Source organism: Triturus cristatus, chromosome 8 (assembly GCF_964204655.1).
Source record: "Triturus cristatus chromosome 8, aTriCri1.1, whole genome shotgun sequence".
Taxonomy (NCBI): Eukaryota; Metazoa; Chordata; class Amphibia; order Caudata; family Salamandridae; genus Triturus; species Triturus cristatus.
The window spans coordinates 243,079,279-243,098,876 of NC_140591.1; the positions used below are offsets into that span (position 1 = coordinate 243,079,279).

General features: G+C 42.9%; 1 protein-coding gene across 1 annotated transcript in view; it reads right to left on the minus strand.

Annotated features, from left to right (window-relative positions):
• Positions 1 to 19,598, minus strand: part of TRPC6 (transient receptor potential cation channel subfamily C member 6) — an 833,374-nt gene that overhangs the window by 143,395 nt on the left and 670,381 nt on the right. The window contains exon 9 of the mRNA XM_085624063.1: positions 12,687 to 12,890. Within this exon, the coding sequence (XP_085480189.1) occupies positions 12,687 to 12,890 (204 nt within the window). The remainder of the gene's footprint in view (positions 1 to 12,686; positions 12,891 to 19,598) is intronic.

A 19,598-nucleotide genomic window follows, 5' to 3' on the forward strand; every position in this document is an offset into this window, starting at 1 on the left:
GTGAATATCAGAAATACCAGGAGCCTACCCAATACCGCAAAAGCAGCATGACGAGCAGCTGATCCAGAGAAAGAAAATCAAGTACAGAAGCACTACCGAATAAGATAGGAGGGAAACGAGGTCCAAGTAGGAGGGGCCCTAAACCAGGGGCTTGGATAAGGAAATACAACAAATCATGGGGAACAAAACATCAATTGTGAACTAGAATCTTCACCAAAAAAGCCAAAGCAGCCATGCGATGAGTTTCCAGACACTGAGTATCGAGTAGACAACCTTTTGTGTTGAAGCTACTTATGATTCACCCAGAAGTAGTTATGTGTAATCTTGAAGGAGTTATGTACAAACTTGAAAGTCTTAGTATTACTCCAGAGCTACCACATCCCTGTTTCCAAGGCATCCAGCCAAGTCCTCTCTCTCTCGGGCATCCATTTTTCATCTGTTACCTCTGATGGATAAGCCAGGTAGAGGGTATGCTTTTATGGGGAATCCTGGCTCATTCCGCACAGTGATATTGGGATTGTTGGTGGTGGTATTGGTATGATATTGGAGGCCTTTGTTGGTGATATTAATATTGGTGGTGGTGTGGTATTGGTGGCTGTGGCTTTTATGGTGGTGTGTTATTGGTGGCAGGGTGTTGGTGGTGGCGTAGTATTGGTGACTGTGTAAATTTGGGTGTAAGATATTGTTGTTGGCATGGTAATGTGGTGCTTATGATGGAAATGGTACTGTATCTAGTATGGTTTTCGTAGTGGTGTTGGTGATGTCAGTGGTGGCATTGATGGTTTAATTGACAGTATTTATGATGGTGGTATTGTGGCTTTGCTATTGATGGTGATGGTTCTAATGGTTTTGGGTAATTTGGTATTGTTGTTGGTATTTATGGCGGTGGTATAGATGGTGTTGATATTTATACTGTTGGTAATATTGGTGGCACTGGTATTGTCATGGCGGTGGGTTTGGTCATGGTATTGTTGGTTATTGGATTGGTGATGATAGTGGTACAGGTGGAGGCACAGATGGTTGTAGTATGTTTTATAAGTGTAATTTGTGATGGTAATATTTGCGGTGAGATTGGTGGTGGTGGTATTGATGATATTTGTATTTGTGGTGGTGGCATTGGTGGTATCAGAGGTGTTTATAGTGGTATTGTATGCATAAGATAAAGAACTGAACATGAAAAAGTGTGATTGGAGACTGTGTTTTTTAATGGTGGTGGTATTGGTCATGATGCTAGTCATGATATTTCCATTTGTGGTGGTGTATTGGTGGTGGAACTAGTGTGGGTGGTGTATTGTGGTATAGATGAGTGTGCACTATTGGTGGTGGTGTGTTGCATTGGTGTGATTGCTGATGGTGTTGTATTGCTGTATTGCTGCTTTTACTGAGGATGGTTGTATTGATTTCTACACTCCTGGAGTCACAGTTGTCTATGCTGTTTGATTGTTCTCCTCTTCGCTATATAGTGCAGCAACATCTTCTTAGGCTTGTACGCTGGTTGGTTCTATAAGGAAGGAGCCTAGGGGCATATCAGAGGGTGGTGTACTGTGCCATGCATATTTACACTTTGAATATGTTCTGATGATACAGAGCTGCCCTACAAGATCTCATTTGTTGCCATACAATGAATGCTTGTATGTGAAATTACAGAACTGTTACATGTGTACACAGAGGTCACACCGTGTGAACATGGATGGGTTAATTGACCCATAACTACTTTAAGTGAGGAGCGGTAAAGTACTGTACAATGTGTATGACTGATATGTATATATGAACAGATTTGCTGGTATCTGGTCAATGTAAGTGCTTCCTGTGTGGTGTAACATTCAGTTTGGCACTTATCCTTGAAGTGTAGTGTATGGTACTTATCTTTCCACATATATGGATTTGCAATAATTAAGGGTGCTTCACCTAGCAGAGTGTTTTAAGAAGCAGATGTTTTGATGAGGATTGGTCTTGTCACTGCCTTGGGTTGGAATGTGCTCTTTGTGAATTCCTACTCGGGGGAGGGGTGTGGCGGGTTAGTGCTTGGTCTTGGCACATACCAGCTAATGTCTAGCCTCACTCTTGTACAGGACTGTCAATTGTACCACCTTACATAAACCTCATCCATGGTATGGTTTTCTACTCCTTTAGTATTGATCCTCTTCTGCATGGATGACGATATTTGACATTTTGTTGTTTCTGAGATAGGGAGCCAGTACCACTACGCTCTTTAGTTTCGTTCAGACATTCTCCCACTAGTATCTCTAACTTAGTGTGACTGACCATTCTCTCACTCCTTCTGTCTGCCTCATACTTGTTAAAGTGCATCAGTGATTTTTAGGTCTCGGCTAGGCAGCGCATGCGCTGTCTCGTCGAGAGATGCTGTATACAGTATAGTGGGGGAAGCTCCGCCCACAACCCCGCCCATCTTTTTTATTGGCTTGTGTGTAAATGCTTGCTGTTGATTCATTATGAGGCTTGTTAGCCCCTCCTTAGTACGTCCATGCCGACATTTCATTCCTCTCAAGGCTATTGGCCCCTTTACTAGGTTGTTGCACCGGACCTGTTCTATTTTCTTTATTGAGTTTCTTCGAACTCGAGCATGAGGACATGCATCATTCAGCGGCCACGTCCACCTTCAAGGCAGCTGGACAATTACATACGGGACAGATCAGGAGGCGATGGCTGGGGGCTTTGAAGGTGTCTGTTTACAGCGCAGGACTCTTGTTGTTCTTAATGAGGGATCAGCATGCCGGAGGCTTCAGCTCAATAACTCTGAAAATAACTAATCTGCCTCCCTAAAAGGTGCACACTTATGGGTAATGTACCGGATTTATTCTATGTTCCACGGCGCCGGGTACGTTCGAGGTGGCTCTAGCAAGCAGTGTTTGGTGCATCAGACTGACTTCAGCCACCCAGACTGTACCTTAGTTTTCATACGTCACTGGTCCAGTGCTAGCAGGGAAGCCACGCCTACGCCTCAACTTCAGAGGGCTTTCATCTGCCATAAACTGGTCAGGCTCCATTGTGGTTTTAATGTACCTCTCGTCATTATAGTATTATTTTAAAGTGAGGGGTTTTGTTTTTATATAGCATGTAAAGGTGCTGAATTTGTTCTTCCTGTGAAGCGCGCACACGGAGACGCACATGGTGTGATCGTGAAGTGCTTCCCTTTGCATAAATATGCTGTAATCCAGGCCCGGTTCTAGAGGGGGCCCGGGTGGGCCAGGCCCACCCAAACATGAGCCTGTCCCACCCAAACGTGAGCCTTGGCCCTCGCAGTGACAGCGCAAAGACCAATACAAAATGTCATCTTTAATTTAAAATGTTATTGCTAACGTTGTTTTCCTTCTTGTTCTGCGAGTTGAGTGATGTGGCCTGGGCTCTTTCTTACAGCCATCACCACTCACTCAACTCCTTTTAGAAAGGTCTGCTGTGTCCTGCAGGAACAATAGGGGCATGGTGAAGGGGACGAATTCTTTATTTAGCACCGAGTAACTCTTGTCTACCATCCTGCTGTTCTGCGCTGGAGAAAATTAGTTTGTTTATTCCTAATCACCTTTCCTGACCCCTGCAGCTGCATATCAGATCAGGCTGTGACACAAACTTTGACTAATGGAGTAGGTAAGAGAATGTGTTACTTTTTGTTTTTATTTTTTAAATCTTCAACGGCCCAGCAAGGCACATACTTTGTGTATGCTTCATTTAAATAGTTTTTATCATTATCATGGCCATGGATGCAAGACAAGAATAAAAATGTCCAGATAACTGGTGATTAAGGATCCTGGGGGAGAGCAATCCTCTGCCTGTTGGTAGTTTGAAATACAAAAAGGCTGTATTTTATGTGGATAGCTTGTGGGTTACTGCCTTTGTCACAGAGATTCTTGTGTAAAAAGAGCTTGGGCCGATATACATTTTTATTAGGAAAGCCAACCCCCAACCACTGGGGTATGCTTTAAATCCTGAGTTTGGGCTTCCCCAGCCCAAACCCTCTTAAAATATACTGCCCACCAGTATGGATGACGTGATTCCTACACCTTGTAATCCTCATTGGCTTATGCGCCAAGACACCTCCGGGTATACGTACGCTTTATAAATCACAGTAACATTAACATTAAGGTTATGTGGTGTAAAGTACTGTGACACCCTACACTGATATAAGTAGCGCTATACAACAAATGAAATACATATGAGAGAGGCTACGGAGAGATGAATGGCACTGTTGGAGGGTGGTAGTAATGGTATCTGTGGAGAAAGAGGTAATTGGTGGGGTGCCAAAAATGACTTTCGCACTAGCCCTAAAGCCGGCCCTGTCATGGCCTTTCTGGTTTTATTTAATTAGCAATCAGGTCATTAGGGTAACTGTGGAACATATTCAAGTGTGTGCTAATTATATTTACTGCTATAATCAATGTTTTAAATTTGAAGGTGATTTTACTATTGTTTTGGGAAAACAGCAAGTGGAGCTGGATGGTGGCTGATATGGGGCTGGGGCACCTTATCTCATAGCTGACCTTGGGCCCCAGCCCCATATCAGCCACCATCCAGCTTCACTTGCCGTTTTCCCATAAAAAATAATAGTAAAATCACCTTCAAACTTAAAACATTGATTATAGCAGGAAATATACTGGAGGGTTTGCACTTAGGTCCAGACATTGCTCTTACTTTCAAATAACTCTCCACATGCTCTGTGTACACACAGAATCGATCGGTTGTATCATGGTGACTGTTTGCAAGTAGATATGATGTAATCTAGGGCTTGTAGGCTACCACAAGAAGCAACGAATTGGGCCCACAGTGGCCCAACCAAATGCATCCTTGGCCCACCCAAAAATAAAATCCTGAAACCGGGCCTACTGTAATCATAACTATTTTCCCTTGTTCACAGGGCGCTCACTTTGAGATGTTTGGTCATTCATCCAGAGCTGTTAAATTCACACGAATTACCATTGTTAGCATTGATAGTAACTGGGTACTCACTTTAACTATACACCATTGGTGCAAATGCGTGCAGTGTCTGTCTGCCCTCTTGTGGGACCAGTACCATCCCCTGCAGTGACTCTCAGACTTGGCAGTCGGACTTTCAAAGAATGTTTTGAACCTTCCCCACTTTTCCTTCAAATCGGCATATATTGTGCTTTCGGTTTTATTTACACTGCGGCCAATGCGGAATTCGGGGGGTGTTGAGTTTTGTACATATACTGATATCGTTCTTAGAGGATGTATCCTTACGGCTAGGGCAGCCCACCTTGAATCTGGGGAACCGGTTCGAATCTCGGCAAGGACTCTGGGCAAATAACTCGTGACTAACAATGAATGGGTGCGCCCGTTCAGTATGTAGTGTATTTTGTGTTGGATGCATAATTAATTTAGGAAATACCGTTCTCTTTCATGTTCGTCAATTTTACATTAATTTCCCTCGCTCAGCCTTCACCTAGACACGGGGACCTACTTACATGTAGCTTGAACCTCTTATAGTTCTTTTATTTTATTGACCTCAACTGAAAGGTTAGGGCACTTTGCGTTAACCCGTCTAAACAAAGGGGTAGATTTACAAGCCCCTTGCGCCACTTTTGCATCACTTTTTCCATGTTAAAAGTGACGCAAAAGTGGCGCAAGGGTCTTGTAAATCTGCCCCATAGTGCGGATTGATTCAACGCAATGGGGTAACGCAGGTGTCACTATTCTCGCAATCATTTATTCCTGAAAGGTCGGGCGTCCATAGCATGACAGAGCTCAGCTGTCCACGCCTTGGTGAAAATCCCCCTGAAGAACCTTTGAATGTCCAGGCTCTCCGTCTTGCTTCACCTGAATGAGCCTTGCTGTGTGCTGGTGACGTGAAGGGAGCAGTCTGGCAATTAGCAAAAAACTCCTGACATTCCCTTGTGCTGGGGTGAGAACAGGAAGCGGCAAACGAAGGGCTCCCACCACCCACCCCATTCGCTCCAACTTTTTGTCACAAAGTTTCAGTCCTGGAAAAAAGACAAATATACACCCTGCGAGTTGTGAACATTTCATTATATTAGTATTTCCAAAAGTGTATTGTTGGCAAAATGAAACAATTTTTTTTCATATCAGTAGACTGATTTGAGTCACAGCTTTTTTCAATTTTTTTGTGTGCAACTTCTCGACTTTCAATGGCCATGTGTTTAATAACACGATCAGGCTAAACGCATTAGGTCCTGCAGCAGGGGTTTCTCGTGTCACTGGCAGTACTTGTGTGAGTATGAATGAATGTAAGCATGCCTCGTGAAAAGAATGGATGCTGAAAATGACTCTTAAACTGCTACAGCACTTTGTTGAGTGAAAACACGTAGGTGGAATAGGTTAGTTTATTGCTAGTATTGAAAAGAGGCACAGCACGATCAAAAGCCAGGGATTACCAGTTCAACTGCTGACCCTGGAACATGGAACATCAAACGTACAATGCAGGTACAGTGTTCCATGTTCCAGGCAGAGAAGACCAAGGGAGGGAGGGATACCAAGGAAAAGTGAAGCAAGAATGTGACACATCTCACCTCTAACACAAAGCAAAGCAAAACATAAAGATCAAGTTAAATAACTACCAGGTAATTTTTTGGGGACGAACATTGTTTTTGACTCTTGATGCTACAGATTGTGTAGACTGAGAAGTATCACAGGAAACATTATCTGAATTGCGTAAGAGAGATGAATCAGCATTGTGTAAAGTTTTACATTTAGCAACCCTTCTCACATTCCATACTCTACCATCCTGGGTAGTGACACTGTTCTTACAAACTTTCACAATCCTAATGGGATGATAGAATTTGAAGTAGCCTTCTACCAAAAAAACAGGTGTCTTGATTCTGACCCACTTTCCTACCTCGAAATCATGAACTTTGAATTTCATTTTTTAATCAAATGACTATTTCATTTTGTTTTGTTTTTCTTCCACACGTTTGGTTAACATCAAGAGTGTCATTGTTCACAATAATCTTCTTTATCCACCATGGACAGATGTCAGAAGAGGGTTCTCTACCTTTCAATAGTCTAAAAGGACTTTAGCCTGTTACGGAATGTGGAGTGATGCGATACACCCATAACTTTCTCCTTACTACATCCATCCAGGGCTCAGTAGATACATTAGCTGACTGAATACCATCTTTAAGAACACAATTAAAACGTTCTACCTGACCGTTTTCTCTTGGTTCGTATAATGACGTGGTATGGTGTTTAATATTACACAAGTGAAAAACATCTTTCATTTCCTGTGACGTGAGTTGAATACCATTATCTGTTACAATCACCTCTGGTGCACCTTCACGAGAAAATTCTTCCTTGAAAAAGGTAATAATCACTTGAGATGAAGCATTTGCTACAAATTTAACCTCCGGCCACTTAGAGTGGTAATCCACTATGACTAAAGCAAAGCGAGCATTCAAAGGCAATTGTTTGAAAGGACCTGATATATCAAAAGCCACTTTTTGCCAAGGGTAAACTGGCCAGGAGACAGGATTGAGAGGAGCAGAAGAAACTTGGAGCATTTTGTCGCTGCTAATGCATTCTGGACACTCCCTGACCGTCTTATCTACCATCTTGTCAAGCCCAGGCCACCAAAAATTAGCGACATACCCAAGTGTCCTTGGTGTGAATGTGACAAAATCTTTTTTTGCTTACTGACAGGAGGAATAGCTTAACCCCTTTGAAAAGTAGACCACCAATTTCTTCAATCTCAGAAGATATACGACAAAAAGGAGCAATTTCAGCAGAAGCAAGTCTTTCCTTGGGCCACCCTTTTTTTATATACTGGAAAATCTGCTGACACAAAACATCATCATTCATTTCCCTTGTCCACTCACTTTCAGACAGGTTCGTAAACTCATGAGAAACAAAATCCTTTATAGTGGCAATAATATCCACATGCTGTATAACCGTGGACACACATTCATCTGAGCATGGTAATGTAGAAAGAAAATCAGCAGTGATATTGCTCCTGCCTGGGACATATACAACTTCAAAGTCATATTCCTGTAAACTAGATGTGAGGCGGGCTATGCGGGCAGTAGAGTTCCAACCACCCCCAGGGGATAATATTCCAACAAGGGGCTTATGATCAGTTCTGAGTGTGAATCTACTTCCCCAGACGTAATTATGGAAATGTTCGATAGCCCAAATACATGCTAGTAATTCCCTGTCAATTACAGCATATCTCCTTTCAGTTACAGAAAGAGTCCTTGAAGCAAAAGCTACACACCACTCGTCTCTCCCAGAACATTGGCTAAGAACTCCTCCCAGTCCGTAAAGGCTGGCATCCACTGTGATGATACATTTCTTATTAAGACAAAAGGACTTAAGTGTAGGTGCATTAACAATCTCTTTTTTGATTTCCCTGAAAGCCATTTCTGACCAAATAAACTCAGATGATTTTCTAGTTACTCTCTGAGAGGCTCCATTTTAGTAGCAAAGTTCTGTATACATTTACTATAATATTCACATAAACCAGCAAAAGAAAGAAGTTTCTCCTTATTGTCAGGAGCCGGTGCATTTATGATGGCATCCACTAACGCTTTTTTTGGTACTACACCATCACCAGAGAGAGTATGACCTAAGTATTTTACAGATTTGCAAAAGAATTTACATTTGGTAGCTTTAAGCGTTAATCCACTTTTACTCAATCTAGAACATTTTTAGAAAAGATGAGAATATCATCTTGGAAACACTTAACAAACATGCTCACATCTTTGAAAATATGATACAACGCTCTCTGAAACACAGATGCGGCCGCAGCTAAGCCAAAAGGCATCCTTTTAAATTGAAACAACCCATGAGGTGTGATAAATGTCGTGTAGTGTTTGGAATTATTGGTGAGCTCAATTTGGTGATAAGCAGGCCGAAGGTCCAGGGTAGAAAAGACACAAGCACCATCTAACATACATATCATTTCATTGTGTATTAGCGTGCTTTTATGGTGTTCTCTTTTACATGCACCGAATAAAGCTGATTTGACTTGACTTGACTTGATATTGGGAAGAGGATGACAGTCGGTAACTAAATTAGCATTTAACGCCCTCAAATCAACACATAGCTGAATACTTTCGTCTGGCTTACGGGCCAATAATATCATCTTTAATTATGGTGTCCAATATGTCCTTTAACTCTGCCCTAATACTGATAGGGACTCCTCTTAACTTTTGTTTTACTGGAACAGAATTTGCTTTGACTTTGATCCTATGGCTAAAACCTTTGAGTTTACCTAACTCATCAGAGAACACCTGAGGAAATAAGTCCATAACCTCTGTACAAGATAGTGATAATGCAAGTACAGAAACAGGTTCTTTGCTTCTAGGATTTAAGACAATGCCCAACTTAGCTTGGTCACGCCAACCTAAAACATTGACACCTTTGAGAGCTATATATAGTTTGATGACAGCTGAATTGCCTTTAAATTTGATAGGTACAACTTTGAATCCAATAAAATCAATTTTGGAACCGTCAAAATTGAATGCAATAATATCTGGTTTGCAGAGGGAATTGAATTTGATCAGTTCTCCTAGGCATTCTGAACAATAATCCTGTGTAATTATGGTCCAAGGGGATCCGGAGTCTGCCATAAGTTCCAACTCTTTTTCCATGATATACACAATGCATTTGGGGGAACAGATCTTGTCAGTTTCTGATTCATCAAGGGTATCTTGAAGTGAAACTACAATGCCAGACTCTATGTCACCCTGAGACTGATCCTCTGTAGAGATATTATGAGAAACACAAGAAACTTTACCTTTACCTGCAATGGAGGAGGAAGACGGAAGATTTTTATCTGAACTAAATTTAGGTACATTCTTACACATCTTCGAAAAATGTCCTGTACGCCCACATTTGTTACATTCTCTACCAATTGCAGGACAATGGGGAAAAGAAGCTATATGATCAGGGTTACCACATCTATAACAATAGAACTGTTTAGATTTATTGCTACTTTTGTAATTGTAATTTAATTTTGATGTACTAGGGTTAACAGCACTAACCTCGCTAGATGTAATGGGTTTGGTTTCTTTGTTAAGAGATTTAATCCATTTATCGGATTGCTCTAAAGCCTTGGCTGTACTGATGGTTAATTCCAAATTGGGCTCACCCAAAATCCACAACGGTTCTTGAACCTTTTTGCTTTTGATGTGGACAATGATCTGGTCTCTGATCATTTCGTCTGTCATCAAACCGAAATTGCAATGTAGAGACAATGCACGAAGAGCAGTGAGAAATTCATCAAACCTTTCATTTTCGTCTTGAGCTCTAGTGTAAAATTTGAATCTATTGAGTGCTACACTAGTAGTAGGTTTAAATCTACCCTCTATGCGCAAAACAGCCTCATCATATACATTGTAGTCATCACCAGACCTGACAGGAGGGAGAGTCCTGTACACTAATTGTCCTTCTGAACCTAGGGAATGGAGAAAAATATTTGTTTTTCTCTCGGCTGACATACGTTCTCCATCTATAGCTTTAAGAAATGTGAAAAACTCCTCTTTCACTCTAGTCCAAGGGATAGGTGGTTCTCCTTTCGATTGTAAAAATTTAGATGGTGGATCAAATTGCATTGTGATAAAGACTCAAAATATCAAGTTAAAACAAAAGAATAATAAAAGTTAATCTAGAAAAGTATATAGTATGATACTGATAGTCCGGGTGTGCCTGTCACCGAAAAGAACAGGCTTATCTCTTTGCAAAATGCAAACCGGTACATATACTGTAATATGTAAATGTAATACATAAAAATTGTCACTATACCTTTAACTTATATGTGCCACAAGAACTAGCATGAAGTACAGTAGGCTAATATACTTTAGATGTACACAACACCATGTGAAAATATGGTAAAATAAACTAATTTGTCATGAAATATTCAAGAGGGATGTGCACATTATCGTGTGCAATTGCTGAACTTATTAAGGAGTGCACAAACATAAACAGCGTAATCAAATAGGTGTGCACATCACCCTGTGATATAATGGTAAAATTCGTTATAACTTAAAGGCATCACATAAATACAATTTTACCACTGTATAGAGTGAGATTGTACATTTTTCCGCTGCCGCTATGTTCCATTTGAACGGCAAATGAAGACCGCAGTAAAGTTGAATTCACCGCCGCTGCCGCCGAGCACAGTTTAAATAATAGTAGCTTCTGATCTTAACTAAGATGGCCGTCGGTGTGATGACGCATGGCGCAGCAAATCAGAGGAAGAGACGTAGAGTAGTGACGAGCGTCTGACGGAACCGCTGTGCTGACGGATGGGAAGCGTCACAGCCGGTATCCTAGCAACATCGGTGGCAAGGTGATGATGTTTTCAGAAATATTGGTGGACTCTGTAAACTCTGGAAATGAGACAAAATTCTGTGAAATGTTGAAGAAAACGAGCAGAATATCGGGGTTTCACCAGGCTGGCACAGCGAGCAAAGCGGGGAATAACACAGCAACCAGCGGCTCTCACCGATGTAGAGATCGGGTCCGGAAAACTCCAATTGACCTGTGCCTCATCGAAACGTGGTAGGTGAAGTCTTCAGCCAGTCGTCGCCAAATTGTTGAGTGAAAGGCATAAACACGTAGGTGGAATAGGTTAGTTTATTGGTAGTATTGAAAATAGGCACAGCACGATCAAAAGCCAGGGATTACCAGTTCAACTGCCAACCCTGGAACATGGAACATCAAACGTACAACGCAGGTACAGTGTTCCATGTTCCAGGCAGAGAAGACCAAGGGAGGGATACAAAGGAAAAGTGAAGCAAGAATGTAACACACTTTGTTGCAGATGGTCGCATCTCGGACACTTACAATTTGTAGCTTGTAACATATAAGTTACAGACTCCCAGTTATCCAATCCAGATTCTATGATGCTGCTTGGTTGAAAGTGTTAAAATATTGTATTTTAGTAGCTGATTGCAGCAGCAATTCAATGCGTATTTTAAAAATAAGTACGTTGTTCGTAAAATGTTATATTTGTTAAATGGCTTAACACTTATAAGCAGTGGTTAATTTGTAAAAATAAGTGCCGGGGCTCTCGTGAGGAGGGAGCTTTGACCAGCCCTTTTCTCCACAGAAACAACAAACCATACAAGTGGGGAGAGGACGGTGCATACTGGCCAGAGCTGCTGACCTCGGCGCTTGAGAACCAGGTTTGAGACTCTGCTTCGGCTCAACATCCTGTGATTCTGGGTGAATCACTTAATCGACCTCTGCCTACCAAAAATGAATGTCTCCTTAACTTAACTGATGCTCAAGCGCCTGTGTTAATGATTAAGTGCCGGTGCTCAGCATCGGAAACCACCGGCACAAACTAAGCACTGCTTATAAGGTCCAAATGGCGAGACCGATTGCATTGCAAATGCTTGTTTAATACCCTGACCTCCTCTCCTGTCCACTCCTGGATTGCTGACTATGACTGCTGACACGCTTTGTAGTTCTGTGATATCTTCAGCAACTGCTGATGCGATGGTTACTCTTTGAGGATTGTTCCAGATTGTTGCTTCTGATTTCATATTTTTAAGAATCAGCTCATTTTGAATCTCTATATGTTACAGGCACACGCAGGTTTGCAATTCCTAACTAGCCAATTGTTCTAATTCAAAAAATGTGAATCACAATTTTTGCTGCTTGTACATACATTTCTCAATTCCATTTTGCTGAGTTTTCCGCTAACATTTGCATCCAGTACAACCAGTACAAAATGTGTTGGTAATAAAACCTACCTTGTTCATCTCTGAATCTTCCCGATATGCCTTCTTATGACAGGAGAGCAATCTGGAAAGGCATTCTCGTATTCTTAGTAAAATACAAATTAAGGATTTAGGGCTTGGTACGAGATTAAAGGGCACTGGAAGAGTCCTTCCCTCTTCAAAATAGGAAAACCACAATTTAGCTCTTGCAAATTTCCATTCCACATCAGAATCATCCTGAAAACATAAAAAAAATCGTTGAAAATTGCAGATCATCATGAATCATTCAATATATCAGTAACCACCATTTAGGTTCCAAATCTAAAACTCTTTAAAGTTAAGTGAATGTCAAATATACAAAGATGGAAATATTCACGTTCACCTACAAAATATTATGCTTAAAGGCAAATACATGTTAAGTGTATTATAGTTGTGCAGTGTATATATAGTTGTATACAGTGCTTAATTTCCAAATAAATTGGCCATTTGCCCAAAATTGTTCCTCAGAAGTCTGCGGCCAGCAGTATAGGAGGTCAGGGTGATGAATACCAAGGCTGATAAGTCTGTCTTCCACCTCATGTCTCTTTAATGTACCACCCAACACTCCCCACCCCTTTACATCACTCTTGCAGGTTTCTCTTTGTCACTATTTTTCTGTCCTTCTCTTTTTCCTTCGTTCCCTTTTTTCTGTGTTTCGCTCTCTAGCTCTGGATCAAACAATGTTGAGTAAAAATAAATGGCAGTCCTCAAAAAAGTAGTGCTGGTGGGCCCTACCTGCAAAAACGGCCTCAAATTAAGCACTGGTCATATAGTGTACATAAGTGCCTGCGGAATCGAGGCGCACCATACTTCCTTCGTTTAGTGAACAATTTGCAGATATGGGAATGTAGGGGCATATTAGCAAGAACCTCGTTAAAATTATCGCCGTTTTAGCGGCAGGAAACTGCCGCTAAAACGGCGATAATTTTAACGAGGTTCTTGCTAATATGCCCTCCAGTTCTCTTAATCATCGCAAGAAAATTTCCGCTTGAGTTTCAGTGTAATACAAACAAGTGTATATCCATTGGAGCCTTATACTCTTAGGTCACTCATATGAACATGGAACTAACAGGCTCTAAGAAATAGGAATGTGCTATACTATACAGGTTCTAGTCTGCTAAAATATATCATAATGTCATCTTTATTTTGCATTGTATAACTAATCCTCTGTGAAATGCACAGAATGCATTAAAAGTTTAATAAAATGACATTGGTTGTCCTTTCAATGTTAACAATGAATTTGATACATGAATGGTATTTGAACAATGCTGTTGGGAGGAAAAGTACACAGACAGACAAATTTAGGGCTTGACTTAGAGTCTGGCAGATGGGTGGTATGTCAGAAACTTAATGGATATATTGTCCGGCTTATTACAGGTGCATTATGTTCTATGGTCCTTACAATAAGGTGGACTGCATATTGTTCACATTCGAAATGGGGCGATCCATCTATCAAATTCTAAATCGGACACTTACGGGCTGATTATGAGTTTTGGCAGTGTAGGAGTTGGCGGCACGCCACTGACCCACTCCTGCACCCCCAAACCTCACCACCACCTGCCAGATTATGAGAAATAGTCTGGTGGGGGGAGGCGGTGTGGTGGTCTCGCCGCGATGCAGTTTAAAGGCTCATATGTAAGCTTTAAACTGCACCAAAGTGGGACCACCAGTGCAAGTTCCTGCACAGCATGGACTGCGCAGTCCAAGCCGTGCAGGAATGGGGTGCATGCACAAATGGAGGAACAACATGTGTCCCCCTGCAAACCCCCCAATGGCATAGGGGCAAAAGGGGGCCCTGTAGGGCCCCTTTTCTTTCTTCACCGCCAGCAGTTTCATGGAGTAAGAACCTCCATGAGACCGCTGGCAGTGGGGAAAGTTGTAAAATGATTAGCTGTGCTGCAAGGCACCACCAAGTATATTGCGGTCCTCAGACCGCCGGGCCCCCGCCAGGATTTTCTGATCCCTGGCAGTTGCGGCGGTGCTATGGCAGTCTGACCGGCTAAGTTCTACACCAGCCATTGGACCGCCAGTGTGGGGGTGGCGTGAATGCCACCGCTGTGCCACCGTGAGTCTGGCAGTTTGTGGACTGCCAGACTTATGCTGTTCAAGGCTCACATATGAGCCTTTAAGCTGCACCACTGCAGGATCGCCAGGCCGCCCTATTGCCAGACTACTAGTTTACTCATAATCTGGCGGGCGGAGGTGAGGTTCAGTGGTGCAGGAGTGGGCGGTGGCTCCGAAGTGTTTAGCTGGAATGAGTTTACCATTAAATCCTCCTCGCCACCAGAATAACCACAAACAGCACAATATAGTTCTCCCAGATAATAAAGTAAGTTAATCTAGTATTATTCAATAATCCATTTCAGTAGTTGTAGAACTGGCAAGAGTATGCTAAACAGCAGAGTAACTAATAGTTGTGGTTCACATGTACAATTTTTGTATTGCTTCAGCATCCCACCCCCCTTTCCTTAATGGTAAATGATGCATATTTGTATGCTCTAGCACACCACCAATGCAGCTGAAGGTGCATGTAAAAGTGCAGGTTGTTGAGCATTGAGAGCACCCCTCCTTATGCATGTCTACTGAATTAATGTATATCTTACGGGTCTTGTCTTACAAGATGCTCCTACCTTCTAATGAGCCAATGCATTTGAATGTTTACCGGTGGATACAATATCGGGAGTTTTAGAATACATATAGGAGTTTAGGTAAATGTATGTTTTTGGCAATCACATTCTTCGCATAACTAGAAGTGGGAACTTTTTCCATGTTATTAATCTGTCAAGGATCCCCTAGATGATATGCTTCAGAGTATGGATATGAAAAACCACCTATGTGTGTGCAGTAGGTATTTCCAGGTAGTGCAAACAATCCTGAGCCAATAGGATTTACCCACAAATATTGAATAATGAGGAATATCACTGAATTCATCAGATAAACTCAAATCCCGGGATAGAGATATATGTAGTGATTACCCAAAGAATTGCAAGGTAATGCGGGTATGCATGACTCAGTGACTGGGAGCATGACCTTGTCAGCGTACAATGACATGAAGTTAGATAGGCCACCCCTTCTGATTCCCCAGTGTCCATGTCTTTGTTTGTACAGTAAAGACAGTGCTTCTGTCTCCAGTACAAATAACATGGGAGGCAGGAGGGAACCCTGCCCTGTGCCTCTCTATAGTATAATGGTGGACACCTTGGTGTGATGGTACTTGTTCTGCATCCATATTCTTATCCACATGCCCAGTTTCATAGCTATTGTGCGCTACCCCTTAAATTTGATTAAATTGGCTTACACCGAATTGGCTCATAAAGGACCTTATTAAGACTTTTGCTGTGTGGGAATAGGGCCACCAACCTGCCTTCCTGCCCGCACTGCCAAAGCAATGAAAAAACACACGCCAGAGTGCAACTCTTTTGTACTCTGGTGGGCAGTTCTTTGGTGGTCCCATAGGGGTGCCTTTGAAAAAGGCACCACAATGGGAACGTCAAAGCATGTTCCTGCTCGGACCGAAATGCGCATAATGTATTTCGTTATGTGCAGGAACATGGGGGTGCATGCAGACAGGGGGGCACACCACCTGTCCCCGTGCATGCACCCCATGGGGCAGAGGCACAAGGGGACCTGCAGAGCCCTCTTTGTTTCTTCATGCCACACTTCTCATGCCGGTTGCACTCCCATGAAAAGTGCGGTGGTGAGGAAAGTCCTAATATGCATGGCGGTGCTGCAACAGCACCTCTAGCATATTAGGGGCCTCAGACAGCTGCACTAACCTCCCTGGCTGCAGCAGCAGTCCTGTGGTGGTCCAACCGCCACAGCCCTAATGCAACGGGCTGTACACCAGTCTGCCGGTCCCCGGGCTGCCACCATGGGACCAATGAACCGCCTAACTCGCAATAAGGCCCTTAATATTCTTGTAAGTTTCTAATAATGTGATGTTGCATGTGCCCAGGGTATGTAAATTAAATACTACTAGTGGACCTGAAGCACTTTTTGTGCCCCCCCACTTAAGTAGCCCTTTTAAAAACAAGCATCAGCCCTGCCGTTGCAGCATGTGTGCAATTTTAAACTGCCATTCCTACCTTGCAAAACTGACCTTTTGCATAGAAACCTCCCTTTTTAAAGCATGTAGGAAAGTGGGGTATCAGGCAGTGAGGCTAGTTAGGCTTCACTATGCAATACTTTTATATGACCCCACATAGATCCTTTGGAATCCCTAGCTCAGTCCTGGTAGTGTGGAACAGAGCAGACAGGCTGTACTAGAGGAAGATGTATTATTAAACATTTCAGAGTATCAACATGGACGATAAGTATGTGCCAGGACTCTAAAGAAATTTGACAGAAATTTATAAAAATGAAGCAGATTTTTATGACTTTAAACACTAAAAGAAAGACAATCGGATGAGTATACCCAGAATTATGGATTTTTAAAGGAAAAATAAATCAAACTTTAATGTTGCTGTCAATGGGAAAAATTACCAGTGGCGATCGGTCACTTGCAGGTTGAGTTCAGTGGAAACCACTGGGTGGTAAGGTGATGTGGGTTCCAGGAATAGGGTCCGACAGTTAGTTGAATTTTACCTGGCTCGTAGGGCACAGATGCAAAGTTGTCCTGGCTGCCCCTGGTGCTGACGAGGGCGCTGCAGGTTTTCCTGGTTTTTTGGTTTTACGACTACACAGTGCTGGCAAAGAAAGGGGTGCAAAAACTCAACAACGGGCCACTGAAGAGGCAGGTTGAAGGTGCTGTGGGGTTCCCTCGAGGCACAGCGTCGAAGAAAGGTAGTGGTATCCAGACTGCCACCGACTAGTCTTGGCAGCAGCAACCTCAGCCTTGAGTTATTTTGACGTCCTGGATTCTGGGGGAGCACAGTAGCTTTGTGAAACTTGCTTAAGGTCAGACTATGTTTTCCACAATGCACTGGACCATTTTCTTTTGGGTGATCCCTTGGCGGGCCTGTTATTCTTTAGTTTTGGTAGTGTGTTTTACTTGTGGGCTGCAGGGGACTAGTGCCTCTAGTACAAGGGAGCTCCAGTGTTTCCTTTGGGTTTCGGAGTGGTTCCTCTTTCCTTTGGAACTGATCTTTGGTCAGAGACGTGTTGCAGTTGTGCAGTTGCAGGGTGGTCGCCACAAGTGCAGGGTATTGTGCCATTGCTTTGTGCAGGTCCTGAAGTCACTGACTTAGGTCTCTTCTTTGTCCATTGTTGCAAGCTGAATCCGATCAGAGGTTCTGGTGCCATGGGAGCCACTTGAATCCTAGATTTAGGGGCATTAGGGGTGTGGGTGCTGGTAGATAATGTGCTACTAGCTCCAGCGGCTAATCTGCCCCTGATGTGACCACTTTCTATGGAGGGTGGCATCTTTTCTACCGATAAGCCTCTATTCTGCCACTTTTAAAAATGGCAGAACCCTTCTTCGACTGTACAGACCAGGTAGCCCACTTTAGGGGTGTGTATAGCCTTCTGGGGGTGTACGCCTCCTGACTACCTCCTTTTCCCAGTTGCCCAGGTAACAAATTTGCCTGGTGTATGGGGCTGTCTTTTTCCGCCTATAAGAGTAAGCCTGGCTGCATATCAGAGGCGGTGATAGCATTGAAACTAACTGCCACTTCACTAGTCATCCTGCCAGGGAGAGAGGAGACACCTACCGCCCAGGCAGGCCATTGTTTATGCCTCCTGAGAGTGTTCACACCTCTTGGCAGGGGGTCAGATTCCTGACTTGGTTGCAGCGGCTGCAGGCTGTCAGCCAGGGCACAGGAAAGACTGAGGCAGCCAGGTGGGCAACCTCTAAGGTAGCCACCTGGGCGCATGTCACATTAACTCTGACTTTAGAAAGCGGTCGGGTTTGGTGAGACAAGTTGTTTGATACCAAACACAACACTTTTCAGTGGGACCATAGTGGTGCTGCCAACTTGGACGGATCAAAGCCCATGTCATCCTATTACCGGCTAAACACCCATAGTTGCCCCTAATGAAAGGAGGCTATTATTATGGACCTGTAAACTTAAACGTATATGTCCACGCCTTTTATATAATGGGCCTAGCCTCCTGAGCACATGAGGCCCACCTTAGAGGTGACTGGCATATATTAAAAATAGTGATGTGACCTTGCCACTCATGGTGAGGGCAAATTCGAGTTTGAGCAGTTTGCACTGCCCCTGCAGTCTTCAATGGCAGACCTGCTGTCATCTTTTTATTTGGGTCACTCAAGGTGACTCAATCAGTGCTGCAGGCCCTGGTGACCACTTTAACTCCCATGCCCTGGGTACCACTGGTACCATTTACCAGGGACTTACAGAGAGGTTAAAGTCCTTACCAATTGGAGTTACCAATACACATTTATCACATTTTAGGGAAAGTGCACTGACAGTGGGGAGTGGTTAGCAGGCTCCAGTGTACTTTCAAAAAACATCAGCGGAGGTTCAAATGGTACAAAGAGTGGTGAGGGGAGCCTGCAAAATGCCTGTTTCCTTACAATAAATGTCACCTCAGGGTAGGCGCTAAACATTCCATAGTGTGGGTGGATTGTATTTACATGTACCTTTAGGTTTTACATGTCCTGGTAGTAAAGAAACTCTTAACATTTGCTTTTCGCTACTGCAAGGCCTACCTCTCTCATAGGATAACATTGTGTTATCTTATTACATTTATTAAATGATAAGCTTTGCTTGGGAACAGGAAGAAAATATATGGTTGGTCTCTAATGAATTGTAATTTTAAATCCTCTTTAATGGTAAAGTCAGATTTTAAGTCACATCCTGAAAATGGCCTTTCTAGAAAGTTTGCATTTTCTTGCCCAAACCATTTGGTGCCTGCTGCCTTTTTCCTGGGTCACATGGCTAGGTGTAGTCGGCCTTTGTGTATTCCTTCCAGACATTAACATTAAGGGCTACTAAGTGTTGGCAC